We start from the raw sequence: 23,584 nt of genomic DNA on the forward strand, positions 1-23,584 counted from the left end.
CTGATTAGCATGTTTACAAATTATGCACCCTTCGATGAAAATAGTCGCCGTGGCGCCACTATGATGATGGCATGTGTCATATCCCACGTTTTCGCAACTAGAATTCCAGAACACACTGCAATCAAATTGAGTTCATGACAACTGAGTAAACCCCCTAATTGGTATTCATACAGTGTAATTATTAGAATGACTCTTCATCTCTTAATTTCTCTAAGTGGCATAAAACTGCAATGGCACCACAACAGGGGAGCCAGACCGGCTAAGTTGAGCAAATCAGGTCGTACAAGTCAGCTTGTACTCCCGTTACTATAGAAGACCAGGAGCCAATTATGCTAACTGGGTCGGATGGCCGTACCGCAGTGGATATTGGCGAGTTACTGAGGAACAATAGCGTTTCCAGATTTGCCTCGGGCCACTCTCTTTGCAGCCTTCTTGTACGTGGGTTCAAGTGGGCCTATGGACCTGTTGCAGCCTTGCGCTCAAAGGGGAATTACACTTCACGGTTGGCTGCCCTGTAACTTGACTACTTTATAATTCTGTTCCTTGGTGGCAAGCTCTCTGCATGTTCTGGCTTTTATTTTATCTCCAGCCCGAACCACTCCCCTTCACGACATCTCTGACGAGGCCATCGGGAACATCTATACATTTTTAGAGAGCATGTTGAGCCCAGTCCGTGTATTGTGAAAACAGCCCTGATTCCTGTTAGATGCAGATTCCCCTTGGAGAATTGTTGATACTCAGTTCATGTTCGACGCGACGAGTTTAGGTGCAGGCATTGAGCTAGCCGTAGACGCGAGAGGGTTGGTTTCTGATCTCTCTGCCTGGAACGGTAATTTTCTTTGGACTTTCGAGTCACCGACGGCAATAGGACGACCTACAATGCTGTGGCGATGAAGCAGGCGCCTGTGCTATTCCACCATCATCTGCGGCATGTAAAAATAGTGGTATCCGGAAAAGAAAACGAGATTTCCAGTACAGTGCAGCAGAAGTCCATACGTGGTTTTGAAGACGCGCTAATGAACGTGACTGAAACTCCGTCCCTTCATTTACCGAACGACACCGATGAAATCTAGGCACTAGGTTTCGTAGAGCCGGGCTTCACCAGTATGCCTGGACCAGAAGGTCCGATATCAGTTCGCGTCCTGGTTCGGAGTGCGCAATTTGCTAAAGCTGCTAGACGACAGGTCTTCGAAAGCTTCAGGGGTGACAGAGCCGGAGGCCATCAACTGTCGCTAGGATGTGGCTTTGGACACGAGGAGTTTGACTCAGGTGGATAACATCGAGATTACTCCACCGTACGTATCCAATAACGGGACATCATATACGCACGGCAAGGTCATCATGGGGAATCACTTTGATAAGTATCTAGCCAAGTCCATGACAAACCTTATTGAAGCTCAGATCTACCAGTCTCCCCTCTTTCTATAGGATAGCTGGTTGGCCTCTGGACATGCTGACGAATTTTCCCAGTTCTTCCCTTATTAAAACCACGTAGGGTGGAATATCTCTATTGCAGATGCCCAAACTCCGTTGACTAGTGACCACGTAGAGGAGTATATGTATTGATTTTAACAATTCCAAATACTCTTAATTTTAACTTTTAATCCATCTTAAGATTGTATATTCTACTCCATATAGTTCACAACACTGCCCCTAACCCCAGTACTGGATAACGGGATATGTGATTGTTTGGAGTTTAGCACGATTTGGCTAGGTATAGTCGTCCATGAAATATAGTTAAGCTCGATAGTATGCGCCGTTCGTGTCAATGATATGCTGGAATGTTATACGAGCCGTAGGCAACAAGTTTCTGCTACATCCTGCATTTCGAGCTTTCTTTTGGCCTGGGCACTTGACTTCTTAATCTGCCACACTACTGTCTCATACACCAGCATTGTCATAGCGGAGGCTGGTATAGCACCGATTAAGCTAGTGCCCATACCAGAGTATAAGGCACGCCAGCCTTCTTCGCGCAGGATCGTTTCAAGCGTGCTCATAATGCCCCGATTCAGTCGGGGAAATCTCTCCCATGTTTTCCCTGCATTGCAGGCCTTTTCGCTTTGTAGGCTACTTTCAGACATCAATAGGCCTTTGCCATCCCTTGCTCTTGCTTGTTCAGCTGTTGATGAAGGGTATACTCTCTGTTGCGTTTGTAATCTTGTTCGAACAACTTCGTGCGGATATGTGACCATAGTTGCACACGCTTTGCTCGCCACGCTAGCTGTTAGTACCCCTAGGATCTGGAGGCATTCCTGGCCTTCATGCCAACTTCCAAGCCCTGATCCCGTAAAGTATATCTTAAACTGCTCATATAATGGAAACTGTATGGCTAAGTGTGTTACACCAAGCAGAGCTGGAGTTAGCCCCGAATAAAACGAAGCAATACCTTCCCGGCAGTACATCTTCCGAGCTACGTCCATGGCAGACGTATAGTCTCTCGGAGTATTCCTCGTAGATGTACTTGACTGAGATATGAGTCTGGTTTTGATAACCCATAATGGATTCGTGAGTACTGTAGAAACGGTACCTCCAGTAGCCGCAGATAGGCTTGAGCATACCCAGGTCTGTTGTTGGCCGTTTGACAGAGATTAGTACTACCCGCAATAGTTTCCATAGAATGGATAACAAAAATAACTTACTAAATACCTTCTTTAGCGAGTCATTGACCTTGTGATATACTGTGAAATATATGGCCCCCCTGGGGATATTTGCTAGTATGGTCGGTCCAAGTCCCTGGTACATACCAATCAATCCGCCTTGATGCCATATTGCTCGCCCAGTGCCAATGAGACCTCTCTCTTGCAATGGACGTCGTTTTCTGACAGAATCAAGCGTCCACAGTTGGAGCCCACCTCTTCCTTGTAGTTTGACTTTTATGACGTCCAGAGGACTTGTTATGATGCTGGAGGCTATCGCACTGGTTGCCCCGGCAAGACTCCGAATCGAGTTATCAGAGACGCGGACTATCAGGTGTTCCAGGTGGGAAAGGCGCGGAGCTGGTTCATTCGAACGTTTGTTATAATCATGAATATTGTTATGTCCTTTCTCGTTACTCTGTAAACCGCCAAAGGATGGCTCGTGACGCTTAGAAGGCATTGCGTCTTATGGGAGTAAACACAATGGGGGGTTGTAGTGCAGATGGTCGTTTAGTTCGTATCTTTCATTACAAATAGCGAAATATGTAATTATACCTATCCCCTAGGGAGGCAAAGGATTCCCACTGTGTAGTGCCGGTTTATAGCATATTCACTATTATAAAATGATTTCTCCCCGGTTTTGGTTAGAAGTGGAACAGCGGACAAAACTTCGTGTCCTGCCATTAACCAGCTCAATATGGAGTGGAGATGTATCTAGCGTATGTTATTTAACTAAGCGTCACAAAGTGCATGGCTTATGACGACTTTTGCTCATCCAGAGTATACTAAAGAAGCAGGTTTTAGGTGATGCGGATTTTGTAGGCTACCACAATAGTGACGTAGTTTTGCAATTGAGGAGGAGCGGGATGCAACTCTCTGATGTCAGGTTGCAATCGATCGCTCCAGACCATAAGAATATGCACTACTGTCCTTCCATGCTTACTCTCCCTAACATATTTATTATGTAAGTCTCCATGCTACCCTCTGGGACAACTATGGCGACACCCCCCCTTTCCTTTGAGATGTCAGGCGATAAGACCTTTTCTTCCGCTAGCGTTAGTGCTGGCTTGCCACAAAATACAGGGTGCTCGAGATATCCGCTTCTAAAGCCAAGCGTGCATCTCCTCTGCTATTCCACTTCTAATTTCTAATTATCACCAACTTCGATCTACCGCTGCTATAACCAGTCTAAAAGGGGTCATATCGATAAAATGGACGACCCGTTATGGACATGGCCAGCCTGGAAATTCGACATGAAACAAGAGGATTTGTTCACCAAGCTGCACGACCAGTACAATACCTACACGATCCCAATCCAAGATGCTGAAGCTTTTTATTGTGACAGCCGAAATATCCTACGAAGCGCAGTCGACAGCCGAATTTCACCATTTAGCCAACCATCGCAGACAACAACGTCTCTCCGAATTAAATAAATCTCTTGAATCCGCAAGTCTTGAAATCATTGGAAACCCAAAGCTCATCAAGATGCCTCGGTGGGAACATGCAGTCCAGCTCTTCCAAACAAACTCTTTGGACTCCCTCGTCCGATACTTCGCTTCTTACCTTCCCACCGACCACATTTGGCATCCGTCATGCCAAGATTCAGCCCTTGCCGCCACTCACGCTTTTTCCACTTCTCCTTTACCGAAAAGACGGTGCAAGCGCAGCAAAACGAATGAGGCGGTCGGCTCGGGGAAACAGACCGTGGTGTCGTCGTCGATGGAGCTTGGCCGCCTTCCAGCGAAAGACCAACTTCTGGCGCCCGACAAAGCCTTGGAATCTACTTGCCCTGCTGCATTTTCCTCATTTTCAGAAACGGCCATTAAGCATACTTGACCCCATGAACATAGCTCCTACATCAGCCATGGGGTAACCGTGTTGACTTCTGGTGATGGCATGTCGGCCTTGTCAGACTTCGATACATTTACAAGAGCTTAGTGCAGGATTAAAAATACGCTTAACGAGACAATGCGACTTAACAAGAGATTATCTACTAAAATATCTCTCAAGCAGGTTGACCTTGGAAGGAAGTATTCGGAAGGTCAGAGAGAGCGTTGTGTCGATTCACAAGTGAGCATATTCCCCGAGATATTAGCATCTTCACCCCCAGATTTATCACTTCTAGTGTCTTTACAGATTCCGGTCGCATCACATGGCATTAGTCAAGTTTCCGCTGGCGTTACCGTGGGATTGAAGCGGAAACGTTAAGCGACAAAAGTCTCAAGGGAGCATTTTAGTCTTCGTACAATCATATTATACCTTAAAGAATCACATAATCTCGTTAAATAACGTTTATTATTATTGGAAGATCTTGGAATCCCTCTTTCCTTTAGGATTCAGACTATCAGTCTAAAAATCCTAGGTTCAAGAGTTTAAAGTCCAGGACGAACTCATCTATGGATATAAACTCAAGAACTCTCATCTAAGGAATTCATAAAAGTTAAATAGATATAACGTTCTCCACCCCCGAGTGCAACAAAAATCCCTCAAACTCTCAACTTGTCATCCAATTTACTATTTGTTAACTACCAACGATGCCACAATCTGGTAACGAGGCAAATATTCTGCTTGCTCTTAAGCCCTTCAAGTTAACCATAAATTAAGTCTCTGACGTGCCGCAAGCATCTACCAGGTCCGTTATTGGCCCTTGTATCGCAGACAAAAGGGCATTCTTTCTCGGCGTGATACTATCCCTAATTCACGTAAACTATCTGACCTAAAGGGACACACCATTGTTCAGTATATCCTCGACCTAGATTAGCGAGGGTTTCCCCCACGACTGTGTAGTGTGGAAGAAATGGCCAACCAACTGCTTGCTGACCGTGACGCGCCACCGGTGGGAAGAAACTGGGCTTCCAAGTTTGTGAAGCGGCACACGGAGCTCAAGGCGCATCTTTGTCACGAGTACGACTATCGTAGAGCTTAATGCGAGGATCCGACCATTATTTGTAATTGGTTCAGGCTCGTGGAGAACACAATCGCCAAGTATGGTATCACCCTTGCTAATATCTACAACTTTGATGAGACTGGCTTCATGATGGGAATGATCGCAAGTGGAATGGTCGTGACAGGCGCAGACAAGCATGGAGGCTGAAATTAGTGCAGTCTGGAAGTCGAGAATGGGTAGCGGTTATTCAGGCGATCAATGCGGAAGGCCAAGCAATCCCGCCGTTCATCATAGGTGCGGGCCAGTATCACTTCGCCAACTGGTACCGAGAAAGCAACCTCCCGGGCAACTAAGCTATTGCGACGAGCGAAAATGGCTGGACAGATAATGAGATGAGCCTCGAGTGGCTAAAACACTTTAACCGGTGTACAACCAAGGGATCAAAAAATCGCTATCGTCTTCTGCTCCTCGACGGGCACGAAAGTCACCACTCGGTCGACTTTGAGAGATATTGCAAGGCAAATAAAATCATCACGCTTTGTATGCCACCTCATTCGTCTCACCTGCTTCAGCCTCTTGACGTCGGGTGCTTTTCCGTGCTTAAGCAGGCGTATGGTCGAGAAATCGAGCCTCTGATCCGATGCTCTATAACCCACGTTTCCAAGACCAAGTTCTTTCCAGCCTTTTATGCCGCCTTTCAAGCAACTATGACAGAAAAGAATATCAAGGAAGGCTTTAGAGGAGCCGGGATTGTTCCTCTTGACCCAGAATATGTAGTCTCAAAGCTTGACGTGCAGCTACGGACCCCAACACCCGTAGAGGAGGGGGCTAACCACCCTACACCTGGGGTTTCAAATACCCCAAAGACCGTGCTTGAGGCTCAACCCCAGTCAGAATACCTTGAAAGACGGATCAGAAGGCATCAAAGTAGTTCCCCAGAATCAATTTTAGAAGCACTGAAGTCATTTTCTAAAGGAACCAAGGCGGTTATGCATGAGATGGCCCTACTGAGGGCTGAGCTCCGAGATGTTCGGCAGGCAAATGAGACACTCAGCCGGCGGCGGAGGGCAAAAAGAACCCGACTACAGAAAGGAAGGGCAATGATAGTAGAGGAAGGAAAGAGAGCAATTGATCAGATAGATGGTGATACGCAGGTAGTGGCCGAATGGTCGGGAGGTGGTGGTCAGGAAGGGTCGGCACGAGCGAAGGAAAGGCGTTGCGGAACATGCGGCAAGACCGGTCATAATGCAAGAAGATGTCAGATAGTTGTTGCAGTGTCTGGAGGAGAACACAGCGATTAGTTTTAATTTATTCAGCGGTTTGCTGTGTTTTTATGGTGTTTTTGATTTTTCCCCTCATGCAAGCTCAGAGGTCTTCTGATATCGGGACTGTCGCAATTGGTAGCGAATACCCCATTCGACGGGATATATCTACCCCTACATGTTCAGTACCAGGCTCTAGCAAACTCGATGAAAGTACCGATCAGTATTTATTAGCTGAGGAGAAGACTGGCGAGCTGAAGCTTACTGCCCAAAGTCACCTTCAACAAAAGACGGAAGCCCAGCGAGAGAACAAGGGTCATGAAACAAAGCAGGAGCATAACATCTAGATGTGGGTCGTCAAGACTTAGGTAGCCTACCCGCCTGGTTAGGAAAAATTTGATAGCATCAGAGGATGCCCATCTGTTACCGGAGAGGGTTTAATATGCCGAGAACCCTAAGGCACTTTCATCGCTATAGGAAATTTACAACTTGCACATAGTCATGATGTTTACAAGCGACGTAGCTGCTATATGTTGCGAATATCCTAGGTTTGGCTTTGTTTCCAAGCTCCAGCTCAGTGACTCGTTCTTCCGAGAGATAATTATATTCATTACCGATTGAGTGCCCCTTTGATGGCTCTCAAATAGAATCACCGAGACAAGGTTGAGGGAGCTGTACTACCACTCGTACAATAGATGTTCGCATCTCCGGCGTAGAATCAATACTAGATTAAGTTCTGTTACGTTTTATTACCTAATGCCCTCTGTTTCACAACAATGGGAGCTATTTGTCGATGATTCATGTAGTTCTGCACGCACTGCGGCGCAGCTGCCCGAATGCATAACAGAGACATCTTGCCAATGGCGCCGGGTACTCGAATTAGAAATTTAAGAAATGCTTAAAGTTGAAATAAAATTTACACTGCTTCTTAGACACCTAGTCTAACACACGTCAGAACTTACTTGGGGTTTGAGATATGAACAGTGGCAAATAAATGGTCAAGCTCCTACCCGCTTCCAAGTATACCCCGAGAGATGGCTCAGCTTAAACCCCCAGATTGCTTTTCGTAATTTACGTACGCAATACAGATCTACTTGTATCGCAGCCTCGGATAATTCTTTATCGTGATGAGACGCCGTGGTCAGGATCAAGCCAGAATAGTTAGATAATGCTACTGCGTCCTCGGCAAACTCATCATTTCTTTCACATGCTAGGTTTAGCACGTGCTTAAACAAGGCATATGTAAGTGGGGTAACGTCAAGTGCAAGGCCCAACAAATCGTTTTGACTGAATTCAACAAAAAATGATGCTCTGACGCTAAAAGCTTACCAAGATACGGATGTTTTTTTTTTGTAGCATAAGTATCACCATCCTACACTCCATAGAAACAATTACTGCCTAAGCTCGAACATTAAAACATACATTTTCCCCGTGACACCGCCTAACGATATATCTCCGCTACTATGGCGGGAACATCGCTATGGGACTACATCTTCATTCGCGCATCCATATTTCTCTTACACCTTATCGCACCACTCAGCGTTGCTTATTCATTAGTCAGCCTGCTAGCCCGCCTTCCATTTCAGCTCCCACAAGTACTACAGGCTTGGCTCGCTCTAGAGGCTCTTTTCTATTTGGCTGTCTACCTACCGCTGAACAAATATCTCCAGAAGGCCGCAAAACACCCCGTCCCCCTCTGCCGCACCGATCGCCGGAAGTTGTTCCTAAAATGCCACAAGAATATTCCCGACCCGGCTCAGTACCTAAGAAAATGGTTCCGGAATGCGCCAGTTTCCGACATTAAGCGCGATAACGTCAAGGACTTCTTCCGGTGGGCGTTCTTGAACACGGGAGACCATGACTTGACCTATGACGAGGAATTAGAAGAGTATACCCAAGAGATAGAGAAGCTGCTGGGCAAGAAGCTAGAGCCTGGCCGCGGAAATGCCAAATGCCTCCGGTTGACTCTCGACAAAGTAGAGATGTTGCATCGGAGCTTAACATGGTATATAGTAAGTTCCCCACAGGTCTACGCGCCTAAGTGCTGGCTCATGGGCACTAGGTTGCTAATTCTGTTCGTACTTCTTTCTAGTGCGTGTTTGTTGTCAACACCATAGCGTCTATCTCTTTACGATACCACTCGTTCAACTTTCATCGCACGTCGTTTCGGCAGTTTCTCGCCACCTTTCCTCTACGTCCTTTCACTCTGTTTGCAACCTGCACCTCCCATGCGAACAGCCTTACTTACTGGCACCGTCCACATACGTCCAAGACAAGGCTGCCTATTTTATTCATTCACGGCATCGGCGTGGGGCTTTACCCATACATAAACTTCTTAGCCGACATCAATGCCCATGTTGCCGGAAATTCTTCAGATGGGCAGGTTGGCATCATCGCTATAGAAATCATGTCGGTAAGCTCTAGGATAACATACGAGGCAATGTTGAAAGACGAAATGTGCGATGAGATTCGGCGCATATTGACCGCACATGGGTGGGAAAAGTGTGTCTTGGTATTGCATTTGTAAGTACTACTCCTGAAGTGACTCCATTCCCTTACCCATTGACATTGACGGTGGAAAGATACGGAAGCGTGGTTGCCGCGCAACTCCTTCGTAGCCCAGAGATCTCGCAGCATATTGGCCCCGCATTGTTTATTGACCCCGTGTCTTTTCTACTTCACCTACCTGACGTGGCCTATAATTTTGTATGCCAGCTCTGTCCCCAAATAGACTGATGACGCTGACTAAACTCTAATGTTTAGATATTTAGACGGCCAAGTTAACCTAATGAGTATCTACTCTCCTACTTTGGTTCCAAGGATATAGGCATAGCTCATACGCTATTCCGCCGTTTCTTCTGGGCTGATAACTTATTGTGGAAGGAGGACATCCGAGATCATCCCGTGACTGTGGCCTTGGCCGGCAGAGACAGTGTGATCGACACGAAAGCAATTCGGGCATATTTGCTGGGGTCAGACAATTGGACCTTAGAAACTACGGACTTAATGAATCTCGGGCAGAATGGTGATGGATTGGATGTGATCTGGTTTCAAGATCTGGACCACGGCCAGGTCTTTGATGAAAAGAGGACGAGAAGCAGTCTGGTTGAGATTGTCTGGACGCTTTGCAAGAAGTAGCAGACATAATTCGTTCTAATTTGCAGTGGCAGGTTGAAATGAGGTTATCGAATATGATGAGCAAGTTCTTCGCTTGCATAGAGGTTAACCTCCACTTTCCTATAAGTGGTCGGCTAGATCCTCCTGGCCTTCGCCGCCCACTGGGACTTCGCGAAGCTCATCGATGTCTCCCGCACTCCCCGATATATCGACCAACAAGGTATAGATAGCCAAAAAGAGTTGCACAGGGCATAATAATGGCAACCTGGCAATCAGCCCGTAACTTTTCCCAAAACTCCAGTGGGGATAGCCCAGAATGTCAAAGCGATGATAATATAGAGTCCCACAAGCTGCAGCCTGATTAGTACGCTGTAGGTATAGAAGGGCAGGGGAACACAAACTCACCATGGCTCCCTCCAAATAGTTAGATTTCCCATCCTGCACCGTGCCCGTCACGACTAAAACAGATACAGCGAAGATAACTGTCTCAACTGCCCCAAGCATCAGCAAGCTTGTTAAAAGTTGATTATGTGCTCATGATAACTCACGAATATTGAAATTCAGGCCCATCGGCACATTTATTGCCCAGCCCAAGACAACCAACAACGGCGTAACCAGAAGCGCAATCTGGATGCTGGATCCAATGGCAACACCCGTGGCCTTGTTTTCATGTAACCTGTCAGTTCACAATAAAACAACAGGGTAAAAAAGCAGGTTGTCACTCACCAAATCCATTTTATTCCTTACAGCCATCACACACGCCGTGGCGTGCTCGGCTGCGTTGCCGACAATGGGGATCAGGATCAAGCCAATAAAGTTCTTGCTAGTATGCGCTTCTTTGGCGATGCTGTCGATACTGCCAACCAGGTAGTCTGCACAGAAGGAGATAACAACGGTCACGGCAACCAGTACCGCTGTAGCAGACCAAGGACCTATTACTGATTCAGGCTCGTCCCTTTCCTCGTCAAGGGAGGAAATTCCACCGCTCCCCTCGCTGAATAGATTCTTGTGCGTCCGCAGCTGGAAGCACAGATACAGGGCGTACAGGATAAGAAGGATGATAGCCGTCCAGCGTGAGTGCCACAGGATGGATTCGGTTTTACCATGCTGATCAGAGCTGTCGAGGATGCTGTAGAGCTACATGTCGACATTAGTGTTCTTCCTGATGCTTATTGTATCACAGTTCTTTGAGGACTGGGCTCTGAGAGGCTGCTCACAGTAGCGGGAATGATCATTGAGGCGGCTGACAGCGCTAACAAGGAGCATGTTGTTTGTGCCATCGCACTAGTGAAGGTCTGCTCGGTGCCGTTGCCTGAGTCATCCTTCATGTTGACAAGGCCGCCGAGAAGAAAGCTACTTCCCATGACAAGAAGAAGATTAGATAGAATGGAACCAAGCATTGACGACTGCACGACTTCTATTTCGTTTTTCTTTAGGGCGATGATACTTACGATGAGCTCAACTGCGTTGCCAAAAGTGGCATTCAGCAGCCCTCCTAATGTTTCGCCAAGTGGGATGGAAATCTCTTCCGTAGCAAAGGATAACACCGCTGCCAGGGGAATAATGGCGATGAAGTTCAGCGAGAACATAGCCGCAGGGCTCCAACCAAGCACGCCGGCAATGATACCCAATGGCACGAATGGGAGAAGGACGTTGACGTAGTCTATCGCGTCAATTAAGTCGTAGTTCAATCAATCAGCAAAGACATGCTTACTGCTTATCAGTGTAACCTTGGTGACATGGAAAGTACTTGCTGGCCACTTGATCAGACGATTCGGGCTGTCTTTGCCAGGTGTGCTTGTGCCATCAAATAAGCGCCTTATTAATTCATGACGCTCCCCATTCACGGGTGGTACGCTAAGTAACGGCGATCCCTCGTGGAAGAGCCCGGGGTTGGCGGCTTCATCGTCGCTGCAGACAGGGTTGGCCCTTCGGTCGGAGTTTCTGCCTGACCAAGTGCGACGGATCTGCTTACGAAAGGCTGGGTAGGCTGCGTACGCGGAAAAGGTCAGCTAACGATGGCATATACAGCTCAAGTGCGAGTTTCAAATGATAGAAGCATAGTGGGATCTAAGGCTTCAATGCCGCGGTGATGGAATGACGTCGTTGCTTACCAATCATAGTTCTGTCACAGTTTTAAACGCAAAAGAATTATAGAAATGAGGGTTGGATCAAGCGCTCACTGGCGTCTTGCTCATATTATATCGAAGCGCCAAAAACGCGGATGACAGAAACGCCACTAACTCTCCATCGGAGACTGAGTGCAACATCGAATTCGCATGCGTACGTCCGCCACCCGAGTCACCTGTACACCAAAACTGGGCCCAATCGTTGGCAAGTGAGTAAGGCAGACAACCTCTGCGCCCCTCTTAAGGTTATTTATTCTGTGGCTCGAATCTGGAATACGGGCGCTCAACCATGGTATAAACAAGTTGCACACCAATATATAACCCCGCTATACTAGTTCCACCAACGATGCCAGGTCTCGATTCTTTGCAAATGAACAATATTAAACCCCCCATTGTTTTTGTCATGAGCGCTATTCTCAAGAATCAATATCCTATATAGAGAGTATCACAGCACGATAGTCCATTTAGCTGAGTGAAACTCTCGCTGGTTCAGGTACTGGAATAGCATCGAGCATCGCAAGATAACCTTTAGATTTATTTAATGAAACAGCTTTGCAAGAGGAAGGTGGCCGCTAGTTACTGAGTCCTGGCTCTATCAGCATCCAACACCCGCTCCAATATCGCCTCATCGGGACTGTTCGCTGACTACTATGAGTAACGCTGCTGTTGGCACAGACATCGTGACGTAGCCTAGCTCTTGGGCGCAGATACGGAAGAATGGGATGTTTAGTACTATTTCTTATAATAATGTTCACTAATGGTAGTTTAATTTATTCTATAACGTTAGTGAAGAATGATTTACTTAATTAAGGACTGATCCAGAAGTATGAATGGGTACTAGACTGAGTACAAGAAAAACATCAAGTAGTGATAATTTAATGTTAAGAGTCGAGGTACGAGGTTGCACTTCCTCAACAGTTTTGGAATAGTCACTTAATTAATTTGCCATCATTCTATGGCGTTATCGGCATTTCAAGGCCGTATGCTCATAATATGCTTATGGAGGCTTTTTGAGCATCGCAATCCAACAGGGGGCGTGTTACCCCTCTGCCTGGGGGTTAGCCCGTAAGGCAGTATATGATCTTATTGGATACTGTCATATCATGGTTATCGACTTACTTGTTACGTACCAGTCGTCGCGCCTTTCACTGTTAACCCCGCCTTCTCAACACTTCGACGTTGCCTTTTGTTCTCACACGCTGAACAGATTTATCTCATCGGCGCTTAAAACCACCACTGCTGAATTGAGTTCACTATGCGTGAGATTGTAAGTCCGCTTCTAATCCTGCCTTGGAAGCTCCACAAACTAACCTTGAACTCCCTTTTCGCTATAGGTGCATCTCCAAGCTGGCCAGTGTGTGAGTATCACGCCCTTCTTGTTACATTTCCTTCTCATTTCTTCCTAACGCAGCATATTAACCTCAATAGGGTAACCAAATCGGCTCTGCCTTCTGGCAGACCATTTCGGGCGAGCATGGTTTGGATAGCAGTGGCATGTAGGCAACCCATTCGGAATGCCACTGAATATTCATCCTTCTCACGCATCAATCTAGGTATAATGGCACCTCCGAACTACAGCTTGCGCGCATGAACGTCTATTTCAACGAGGTGCGCGATATTATGTGACCCATTCCAAACTATCCTCGGTCTCTGATCGAGTTCGCATAGACATCCAGCAACAAGTACGTGCCACGTGCCGTGCTCGTTGACCTAGAACCTGGCACAATGGATGCGGTGCGCTCCGGCCCGCTTAGCCAGCTCTTTCGTCCCGATAACTTTGTCTTTGGACACTCGAGCGCCGGAAATAACTGGGCTAAGGGTCACTACACAGAGGGTGCTGAGTTGGTTGATCAAGTACTGGATGTGGTCCGTCGCGAAGCCGAAGGCTGCGACTCCCTCCAAGGCTTCCAAATCACCCACTCGCTCGGTGGCGGTACAGGCTCCGGCATGGGCACGCTGCTGATTTCTAAGATTCGTGAGGGTGAGATTGATACCACTGATGTGATGCACATTTCGATGCACTGCCTCTCACGGTTCTAACCGCCTATTTAGAGTTCCCAGACCGTATGATGGCTACCTTCAGTGTAGTACCGTCTCCCAAGGTGTCTGATACCGTCGTGGAGCCGTATAATGCCACGCTTTCGGTCCACCAGCTGGTTGAAAACTCAGATGCGACTTTCTGTATCGATAACGAGGCTCTGTATGATATCTGCAAGGGTACCCTGAAGCTGTCGAATCCTTCCTATGGCGACCTTAATCACCTCGTATCAACCGTCATGTCTGGCGTGTCAACTTCACTGCGCTTTCCTGGACAGCTAAACTCTGACCTTCGCAAGATGGCTGTTAATTTGGTAGGAAGACTCGTCTCATCTAGTCACATATCGCTGTGATCAAATAGTGTTGTGGCTAAGCATTCCTCCTCCTCGTCTAGGTTCCCTTCCCCCGCCTACACTTCTTCATGGTTGGCTTTGCGCCCCTCACTAGCCGTGGCTCGCACTCGTTCAGCGCTGTCTCTATCCCCGAGCTTACCCAACAGCTATTTAACCCCAGGAACATGATGACAGGCTCTGATTTTCGAAACGGCCGCTACCTGACCTGCTCTGCCATCTTTCGCGGAAAGGTGTCTGCGAAGGAGGTGGAGGACCAGATGCACAAGATGCAGCAGAAAAACTCGGCTTACTTTGTTGAATGGATTCCCAATAACGTGCAGACGAGTCTATGCTCTGTCCCCCCGCAGGGGTTGAAGATGTCGTCCACTTTTGTCGGCAACTCGACCGCCATCCAAGAGATCTTTAAGCGCGTTGGCGAGCAGTTCACCGCTATGTTCCGCCGCAAGGCTTTCTTGCACTGGTATACCGGAGAAGGCATGGACGAGATGGAGTTTACAGAGGCTGAGTCCAATATGAATGACCTGGTATCGGAGTACCAGCAGTATCAGGACGCAGTCATCGACGACGACGTCTATAGCGTGGAGGAGTATGACGAGGAGGAAGTCCCCGCCAAGGTTGACGCTTAGTCCATCGCAAACTTGTGGTCGGACAGCACACGGTTTATCATAGTGGGCTCACATAAGGTCATGACGCCCTGCGGAAGCAGCGACTACTAAAGGACAATCTTTATATACCCAATAGGGCTTGGTAGTCGCTAGGCGGTCTAGTTAGTTCGCGCTATTACGTATTAGAGATCCCACATAGCTCTCAAGTGTTTGGAAGATGTCAATCTACCTCGAACAGAGCCTCGTGTTACGTCAGATAAGAGACTCATTATCCTTGACGGTCAGAAAAGCCATGCACAGATGAGGCTTTTGCAGTTTTTACCGTAAATTCTCCCGCTATAAAACCGCTGACGAGCATCCAGGATGAATGGATAGTTACGTGCCTTCTGAACAACGTCTACTGCTGTTACCTAGTAGCACATTGTTCTCATTATTTGCAGCTATTTGATAATGGAATTTTTAATACCATCAAAGGTGCGTATCGGAAGGAACTCTAAAATCTGGCTAATTTGATTGATTATGCACCGGACAATTAAGCCAACTTTATTCAGACATATGCGAATGTCGGAGAGGCGCGTATGAGAAAGGAGATGATATTATACGATTGGAGACCTACTGGACATTGGCCTATTTGACTGAGAGCAGAGATGTGATTTCTATTGCACAGGAATGCCGGGGATATGCTTATACTGGATCTCTTTAGGTCTCGCCTAGGAGTCTACAACCCCTAAACATAAACGGCTTCAAAGGTAGGCCCTTTGCGGTCTAGACTTCCATGTCTATCATCGAGACTCTTGTGGCTCACTTATTGAGCATGATCATCCTTGACAAGCCTTCCCCCAACAATCTCGCTCGTGAGATAAGACTATGATCGATTGTTTCAATGCTGGGTAATCATATACCTTCGTCTAGCCGTTGAACCACAGATGCTCTTCGAAATGTCTTTTAGGATGTTTGCTTCGATGTAGTATCAGGGATCACTGGATGTCCAATAGCGACCAGCTATGCTGCCATACAAAATGCAGATATATATATTGCTACCTCCTGCAAGGCGAGATAGGCACCGTGGGTTCAACATGGGTTAGGCTCTATTCTCTATCCCTTGGGGTGTATGTGATAGTTTGCGGTCGACTAACAGTATGTACTTGAATGCCGCCCATCACTATTGCATATACCAATAATGGCTGGCTGTGATAAATTTGAGCCTGGGCACACTCTCCAACAGCCCCGTGTTCAATTGACAAGATCGTGATATCTGGTACGATAATATTCTTCTTATACACATGATTCCTGTCCTGAAACGTGTTCTAGAGGCACTTGTCTATCCTGGGTGCGGCAATGTATATGACATACCTATCGATGAAAAAGAGGGACATGATTTTAGTACCATATGAAAATACAATATAAGCTATAAATTCTTAGAACTTGAATAGTTTTCTTTGCATACAGCGGTCGTAGTGATTTCGTTCTCGTTACTCATTAACCCATCTATCATCAAGACGGCTACTAGAATGACAAACCAAGCCCTTTACATTATTACATCACAATAATTCCCTGATTAAGCTCCATTTCGATAGACCTGTGCTCCCTGATTTCTGAACATGACTATGTCTCTTCGCTGGAGAATCATCAGTGCTCGATTCAACGCCTGCTCACTGTACCCCTTGCCCTCTACCATCTCTCTCCGTAGTGTGGACAGGCTTGTGCTCCATCCAATAGGTAGACGGCGCTTGAGCTCAGTCTCGAGACGGTTCACCTCGTCGTTCAACTCACGGCTACCCTGGTTGCTGCCCTGGTTGACCGCGTCCATGGTAGAGCATAGAAATAGCCGGATAGCCTCATCGGCATGCGCCTCGGTGGCGACGGGAGAGAGGGCGAGTTTGGCAAGAGACTCAGTGATACGCACGATAGCTTCCAGCTGACGGATTGTGATAGGGATAGAGGAACGGGTATTGGCTTCTATTTCGGCGTCGTGGATTTGGCGACGGATAGAGACAAAGTGAGAGGAGAGCTTCTCAGCTGCTTCGGGACTGAGTCGAGGAGCGCAGCGACTTTGAGAGGTTAGTATACATGGCGGAAGAGCCAAAAGGAACTGAGCAACTTACGTCTTACAGTAGGTTATATATTTTCGCATGTTGTCAATAAGGATCTCAGACTCGACCATTTCGTCGGCTCCCCGACCATTCATCTGGATACCAAGAACGTGCTTGGCCATCTTCTCGTCCTTCTCGCGGCTATGAACATCCTTGACAATGAAAACCAAGTCGAAACGTGACAGGATGGTGGTTTGGAAATTGATATTCTCACCAGGAGTTTTCATGTCATCGTATCGACCAAAAATGGGATTGGCAGCAGCCAGGACTGATGTTCGCGCGTTGAGAATAGTGGTGATACCGGCCTTGGCGATGAAAATGGTTTGTTGTTCCATGGCTTCGTGGATAGCGACTCGGTCTTCGGCTCGCACCTTATCAAATTCATCAATACACACTACTCCACCATCGGCCAGAACCATAGCACCACCTTCAAGATAGAACTCGCGGGTAGACTGATCACGCTGGACGGAAGCTGTCAGACCAGCGGCAGATGAACCTTTTCCGGAGGCGTAGATAGGGATGGGTGCTGCCTTCTCGACAAACTTTAGAAGTTGAGACTTGGCCGTACCAGGATCACCGAGAAGTAGCACGTTGATATCGCCTCTAAGTTTCATGCCATCAGGGAGAATCTTTTTTGAGCCACCTAACAGGAGACAGAGAATTGACTTCTTGATGTCCTGGTGTCCGTAAATTGAAGGAGCGATACAAGCAGCCATGACATTGTAAATGTCTGGCCGTCTGCTCATCTCCAAGAATCCTTGCTCTTCCTCCTCTGAGAAAGTGGCGTTGCCCTTGGCTGCTTGATCAATGTCTGACCGGATTCCAACTGCCCTTAGATAAGGGGTGCGGATAGCCACTGCGCCACCGTTGGATGAGTTTTTGGAGGCCGTATTTTGGTAGATGGACAAGATGCCTATGACAGTTCACCTCGATCCCGGAACGACCCGGTTTGTTAGGTATCTGTCGGCTGAGATGAGAACATGTCTAGGTAGTTCTCCAACAGGGACTTGATCAGGCGCTTCCTGAAGCTTGATGATCTGCTGGTCGACGAATCGTGACTTCTCGTGTACGACAAAGTACGGATCCAAGGGGCACTTTGGCGTGGGATCGTTGGGAATTCTGCCACGAGCGCATTGTCGGGGCAGAGAGACACCAGTGAATCCACCCAAGATAGGAATGGCTTGTGTGTGACCGCAATTTCGACATTGTATATGAAGTTCTGTTACTTTTGAGGACATGACGGAGGCACCGATAACGATACCCGGTACCCGGACCAATCGAGCAATAGCCATCGAATCGAGATTGCGGATGGACACATCGTCTGCGTTGGAATGAAGAAGGAGCTGGTGCTTGGGGATCTCGATTTTGGGCACGTGAGGGAAGACAATGCGGTGGGTGCACTTCATCAAAGCATATTCGAACTATGATATGTCAGAAGTTGGAGAATTAAGCTGTTGCATAGTCCTTACCAAAGGGATGATCTCGGTTGGCTCAGATGTCAACTGATGCGCCAACTCCTCGTTGAAGCTGATCAAGTCATTGATGCTGACATCGCAGTAGTACCTCTTTAGCAGTGCGTTCTCTCGTAGTTGATCTCTGCCCAAGCGTCAGTATATCAAGTCATGTAACCCGTGGGCAATCGGCGCAAACCTGTACACAAAGTTGTTGTTAAGCCGAAAGTCAAGGATGAAGGTTTCGAGCTGCATTTGAAGCTGTAGGCGAGTATCCCTATTCTCACCGAAACTCGGCTCGTAGACATGCGCAGAGTAGATCGATCCGCCGTCCATTGTGATGTGATCTGTTAATACTCTGATATCTCCTTAGCTCGCCTGCGAGCACATGAGTTGACAGGGACTCTAGAAATCTTATTTGTGAAATATGGAGGGACTTGCTCCGCGTTGGTAGGGTAACTAAGTGGATGCAGTAATGTACGCGACCCCTGAGAGAAAGACGCAACGCGTGGTTATAGTGGTTGCAGTGCTGAAGCCAGCGGCCCTGATCAGAGGGATAGGGCAGTGATAGAGCTCGGCTTATCATCACATGTCAGCGCCCAGGAAATACCCATTGGCTAATGGAGTGGGGCCCAGCGAGCCAACCTTGCTTGCTAGGTTGGGCACAAAATTGAGGGACATCGGCGGGACCCGATCTTAGCTGTGTTTTACAGAGTAGGGCTTTGGCCATCTTTTGAGCTTCATATGTTGCCTAGGATCATTGTCAAGCCACGGTATTCTAAGCGAGAGATCCAAGACAGCTTGAGCTTCACTGCGTTTTTAACCGCACCAAAGGGCATCGGAAAACAACTGTCGTTGGTTCGACCAACGAGTGTGTGTGCCTCGTTTTTAATGTAATGCTGTATCAAGGTGCAGCTTCTGGATTGCATCTAGCATTAACCGGCGCTAAGCCTAAGGCGCAACCGCCTCGCCTGGGTGGCAACTCAGTGACACCTGACAAGGGCCCATTAAATACGCGGCCTAGAGTAAAGAGGTGACCAAAAGAGGGCACTAATGAGCGATTGGTTTGCCGGCGAAGGTCCTCAAATTTCCGGAATACATGAGGGTCGAAGTCTGGATCTCTGGTGGTACCAAACCCGTACGGAAAATGGGAGGCTAGTCTAAAAGTTTGAGAGACTCGAGATGGGCATTGCAAATCGACGAGTCCTTGCTCACTGCAGATCGGAGTTTTAGGTCAACAATTGGTTGGTTATTGTGGCTCGACGCCCCATGTCCCACTATAATACAACCCCATCTCTCTATACTGTGATTGGATAAGAGTCATCGGAGTGCGTTTGGCCGTTGTGATTGGCAATTAGAAACTGGAAATCAAGTTAAGGCGAGACCTATGACGCGCCATGACGCGTCGCGTCACAACTGAATCTGCAAACCTCGAGCGTCGTACCAGGACTATGAGGAAGAGCATGAGATGAGTTCGTCTGGGCAGCTGCGTTTAGAAGCCAAGTCGATTTCCATGGATTGATAACCCAGGACCTTTGAATGACTTATCAATGTGGCCTTTGCGGCAGTCCATGGCCCAATATCGATCTGAGGGGGTAAATCTCCCTTTACAGTGCAAAACCATCCCCAGCTAGAATTTCACTACCTGTCAACTGAGCCCTCACCTGGCTCATTTCTCTAGTAGGCCCTTGTACTCTATCCGAACGCTTGGATGCTGTCTCTCTAGCTCAATCCTAGCCTCGCCTCCTCTGTCGACGCTTTGGACGCAGTTGATTTGTTCAGCTCCAAATTATTTCGCAATATTTTATCCTTAGGCTCGTCTTCCTGCCCCTACTTGGAGGGCGTCTTGCTGTCCTTAGACTTCCTAGATATACCGATCTACTTCCCCGACTCTCATTCTGTTGAACGGATCGCGTGCGCCTTGATGTCCTTAATTGCATGTGTATTGTGGAACTGTCTCCCCCGCCTTCCTTGGAGAGGGGTCTGCTTATTATGCGTTCCTGAATGGGTCTAGGGTCGCCGACAGCTGACTATTAGGTCACATGATACCCCGTGCGGCCATCCTACTGTTCAACACATTCCTTAGGGGTCGCTTTAAATTTCAATCGCACTAGCCCGGTCCCGTTGTTTGCTCTTCGCAGGATGCAGCTATCATCATTGTGCTGATAAGTGTCGGGTTTGTTTGAACCGCCGGTGATCTCCTCTCTATGTATTCAGGCTAACCATCAAGATTCTGATATGCCTAGAAACGCTCTTCCTCGTTACTTGGGTAGGGCCTAGAGATCGGCCCCCCGTGCTTTCGTTACGACCTTCGGTATCCGTGCCTCTAGCACGGGGGGTGCACTGACCGGGCAAAGGGGCTGCTGACAGGGAAAAAAAAAAGGTACCTCAATTTTGCGGTGAAACCCGCCCAAATCTTTGTAGCTTCTTTACCCGCAAGTCCCCGTTTTCTGCACCTATGATGCCCACAAGTATTCATCTATCACAACACCACGGCAGGTGTCGACATCACCACATCACTAACTCATTTTCGATCGCGTACAGCTATCGCAGTATTGCTTCAATTGAAATGATGGATACATCATTCGAAAGCCGAGAACCTGCATTATCAGCAGAGCAAAGGTTTATCGATTCTGAGACCGGTTTACCTAACTTCCGCCGCTTCACAGAGCACAACATTGAAGACCGCACCGTCGCCGCAAGAGCGTTATATAGAGAGGGTTTTTACCCATCTATCTCTGCCGCTGCACGCGCATGGAAAGTCGGTTATAAGAGACTTATTGGAAGATGTCACGGCTCACATCCAGTCAGAGATAATGGCGGCAACAGGACTTTGTTTAGCAGGGAAGAAGAGAAAGCTATTCTTGCTTGGTGTTGGAGGATAACACAAGGTCATCACATACAACAACGCACACTTCGTCAGTACGCCAACTCTATGCTCAAGGCTACAGATCGTCAGCCTCATGCCTCAAGATTCTGGGCTCGCCGCTTCCTAAGGCGCTATCATGAAGTCTTTCACAGAAGAAAGAGTCGTACTCTTGCTGCAAATCGTAAGGCTATGTCAGATCGAGCAAATGTCGAAGAATGGTTCACAAAATGGACGCAATTTGTCCAAGAGAACGATATCAACTTCGCAAATGTGTGGAATTTCGATGAGACCGGCTTTATGATAGGATATCTTATGAACGGTATCATGATATGGACTTTCACAGAGATTGACAACCCAATACTGACTGATGCACACACAACTATTAGCGTTACAGTCACAGAGTCAATATCTGCAGAAGGAGAGATAATTGCCCCGTTTATCATCATGCCCGGCGTACAGATTCCCTCACGTTGGGTTGATAACGACCTTGAAGATGAAGCTACGATCGTTACAACACCAAAAGGATTTATCGACGATGTATCGGCACAAGACTTCTTCGATCACTTTGAGAGACTTTCCCGGCCTCAAAATGGATCGGGAAAACGGGTAGTTCTTCTTGACGGATGTGAGAGTCATTTCACCAGAGAGTTATATCATAAAGCAAAGGAAGCAGAAGTTATCTTATATCCCTTTCCTCCTCATCTGACACATATGCTTCAGCCATTGGATGTTGGGCTATTCAGCACATATAAGCATTGGCATCAAGAAGCCTTACTCAGGGAAATCGCTGACGGGGCTACGGACTTCAATAAAGCTGACTTTATGTTTCATTTACAGGAGATTCGCCGCAAAGCTACTAAGAAAAGTACTATCATCTCATCATGGGTAAAAAACCGGCATCTATCCTCTCAATCCCTCAGTCGTATTAGACCGTATGGTCAACCCTCTTTCATCCCTCTCTTTGGAGGTCGCTGAACGTGACCTTCCCGGCTATATCACGCCGGGGTGCTCTTCCAACCACAGCAGCGACGATAACGATGATTCAGCTTGTGACGAAGTTGGGGAAGCCTCTCAAGAAGTACACCATTCTACTCGCCGCGATGAGGGGATTCCAATGATGTCCTCCACACCTCCAAGGGTTATCTGGAACGATGTCAACACACCCGAGCTCAATCTACGGCAGATCAAGCAATACGAGGATTATGTGGCCCTTCGTATTGAATGTTCAATATCTTCGGGCATGCCTCTGACGCCGAGTGTGTTACACGTACACGATAAAGTGAGGAAAGCACACACAACCCTCGCCCTGAACGGCATCACAGCCACTCAGGAAATGCACCGCCTTAAGGAGAAGAGCCTACGACGTCAGGAACGGGAAGATGGAACTCTTGTCATAGCCAATTACGGGCCAATTACGGTTTATGATGCCAGACTCCGTGTCGCAAAGGATCAACACCACAGGCGGGCAAATCAGAATGCAGAGGCCCGGCGTTATCATAACAAGGAAGTCAGGGACGAAGCTGTATATCTACGGCGTTGGCTTTTCTCTGTGAGGAAGATACTACGGTCATCTCTAAAGGAATATCACCCTTCTCAGCAGTATAAGAGTCAACCTATATACTCTCAAGATGTGAAGCTATTCACAGCGAGTGAATTCTTCACGAAGACTCAATCCGAGCTGTGTATCAAGTCTACAGAGCTGCTTGCTATGAGATATAGTGCCCACCGAGAGATGCACGCCAAAATGAAGAATTCTAAGCTGCTAGCTAAGCAAGCAAGAGATGCAGAGCAAGAAGCTATTCCCAAAATCTTCCCTTTCTATTGGAATCCTCCTTTCCTTCTTCCTTTTGACTATAACTTCACTGTGGTACAAGATGCAGTTGAATTCCTTGTCTATGATACTGAAAAACACTGTGGAAAACGGAAAAAATTGTCCCTTGAAGATGATAGCTTGGAAATTGAAGAAGAAGGGGAAAATGAAGAGGAAAATCCATTTTCAGGGAGTTCAGAAACACAAGAAGATGATGAATCATTAATTGAAGATACTATAGAAGTCAGTTAGGGCGCCTTTGTTATGCCAAAAGATGAATAACATACCTGATTTTGACCGTATGTTGTGGTGTTATAGTTGTGATCCATTTTCCC

The 23,584-nt window shown here is 47.4% G+C and overlaps 6 protein-coding genes across 6 annotated transcripts; 3 read left to right on the forward strand and 3 right to left on the reverse strand.

Annotated features, from left to right (window-relative positions):
* Positions 1–1,784: 1,784 nt before the first annotated feature.
* B0J16DRAFT_406585 (mitochondrial carrier domain-containing protein) lies at positions 1,785–3,096 on the reverse strand (the record flags this gene model as incomplete). Its single annotated transcript, XM_046132983.1, has 3 exons — positions 1,785–2,297; positions 2,401–2,594; positions 2,745–3,096. 3 exons carry the CDS (start codon positions 3,094–3,096, stop codon positions 1,785–1,787), a joined length of 1,059 nt encoding a protein of 352 aa, XP_045977311.1.
* A 551-nt stretch (positions 3,097–3,647) lies between these two features.
* Positions 3,648–4,732, forward strand: B0J16DRAFT_200066 (uncharacterized protein). The gene has a single exon (XM_046122949.1). The coding sequence runs from the start codon at positions 3,957–3,959 to the stop codon at positions 4,470–4,472; it is 516 nt and encodes a 171-aa protein (XP_045977312.1). The 5' UTR covers positions 3,648–3,956; the 3' UTR covers positions 4,473–4,732.
* Positions 4,733–8,150: 3,418 nt separating this feature from the next.
* B0J16DRAFT_365573 (uncharacterized protein) lies at positions 8,151–9,923 on the forward strand (the record flags this gene model as incomplete). Its single annotated transcript, XM_046130026.1, has 4 exons — positions 8,151–8,797; positions 8,878–9,308; positions 9,368–9,491; positions 9,579–9,923. The coding sequence occupies exons 1-4, from the start codon at positions 8,249–8,251 to the stop codon at positions 9,921–9,923; spliced, it is 1,449 nt and encodes a 482-aa protein (XP_045977313.1). The 5' UTR covers positions 8,151–8,248.
* A 251-nt stretch (positions 9,924–10,174) lies between these two features.
* Positions 10,175–12,023, reverse strand: B0J16DRAFT_419291 (Sodium/calcium exchanger protein-domain-containing protein; the record flags this gene model as incomplete). The annotated part of the gene is made up of 7 exons (XM_046133820.1): positions 10,175–10,252; positions 10,308–10,393; positions 10,451–10,562; positions 10,629–11,039; positions 11,120–11,565; positions 11,617–11,892; positions 12,017–12,023. 7 exons carry the CDS (start codon positions 12,021–12,023, stop codon positions 10,175–10,177), a joined length of 1,416 nt encoding a protein of 471 aa, XP_045977314.1.
* A 1,571-nt stretch (positions 12,024–13,594) lies between these two features.
* B0J16DRAFT_351363 (tubulin beta subunit) lies at positions 13,595–15,463 on the forward strand. The gene is made up of 4 exons (XM_046129179.1): positions 13,595–13,639; positions 13,700–14,012; positions 14,084–14,382; positions 14,463–15,463. The coding sequence occupies exons 1-4, from the start codon at positions 13,619–13,621 to the stop codon at positions 15,045–15,047; spliced, it is 1,218 nt and encodes a 405-aa protein (XP_045977315.1). The 5' UTR covers positions 13,595–13,618; the 3' UTR covers positions 15,048–15,463.
* An 824-nt stretch (positions 15,464–16,287) lies between these two features.
* Positions 16,288–18,693, reverse strand: B0J16DRAFT_351366 (DNA replication licensing factor mcm5). The gene is made up of 4 exons (XM_046129180.1): positions 18,589–18,693; positions 18,047–18,540; positions 17,132–17,950; positions 16,288–17,077 (listed from the first exon to the last, which is right to left on the reverse strand). The coding sequence occupies exons 2-4, from the start codon at positions 18,523–18,525 to the stop codon at positions 16,585–16,587; spliced, it is 1,791 nt and encodes a 596-aa protein (XP_045977316.1). The 5' UTR covers positions 18,526–18,540; positions 18,589–18,693; the 3' UTR covers positions 16,288–16,584.
* Positions 18,694–23,584: the final 4,891 nt, after the last annotated feature.

The sequence above is a fragment of the Fusarium flagelliforme genome (genome assembly GCF_020744385.1).
Source record: "Fusarium flagelliforme strain FIESC 12 MPI-CAGE-AA-0113 chromosome Unknown B0J16scaffold_9, whole genome shotgun sequence".
NCBI classification, from domain to species: Eukaryota; Fungi; Ascomycota; class Sordariomycetes; order Hypocreales; family Nectriaceae; genus Fusarium; species Fusarium flagelliforme.

Excerpts from the sequence above, each read along its gene's own strand:
- B0J16DRAFT_200066 (XM_046122949.1), top strand. The coding sequence starts at position 3,957 with ATGCTGAAGCTTTTTATTGTGACAGCCGAAATATCCTACGAAGCGCAG.
- B0J16DRAFT_351363 (XM_046129179.1), top strand. The coding sequence starts at position 13,619 with ATGAACGTCTATTTCAACGAG. Across the intron at positions 13,640-13,699 it reads TGAACGTCTATTTCAACGAG|ACATCCAGCAACAAGTACGT; the intron begins GTGCGCGATATT and ends GAGTTCGCATAG. Across the intron at positions 14,013-14,083 it reads GATTTCTAAGATTCGTGAGG|AGTTCCCAGACCGTATGATG; the intron begins GTGAGATTGATA and ends CCGCCTATTTAG.
- B0J16DRAFT_351366 (XM_046129180.1), bottom strand. The coding sequence starts at position 18,525 with ATGAAGTGCACCCACCGCATTGTCTTCCCTCACGTGCCCAAAATCGAG. Across the intron at positions 17,951-18,046 it reads CGGGTCGTTCCGGGATCGAG|GGCAGTTGGAATCCGGTCAG; the intron begins GTGAACTGTCAT and ends CCCTTATCTAAG. Across the intron at positions 17,078-17,131 it reads TATATAACCTACTGTAAGAC|TCGCTGCGCTCCTCGACTCA; the intron begins GTAAGTTGCTCA and ends AACCTCTCAAAG.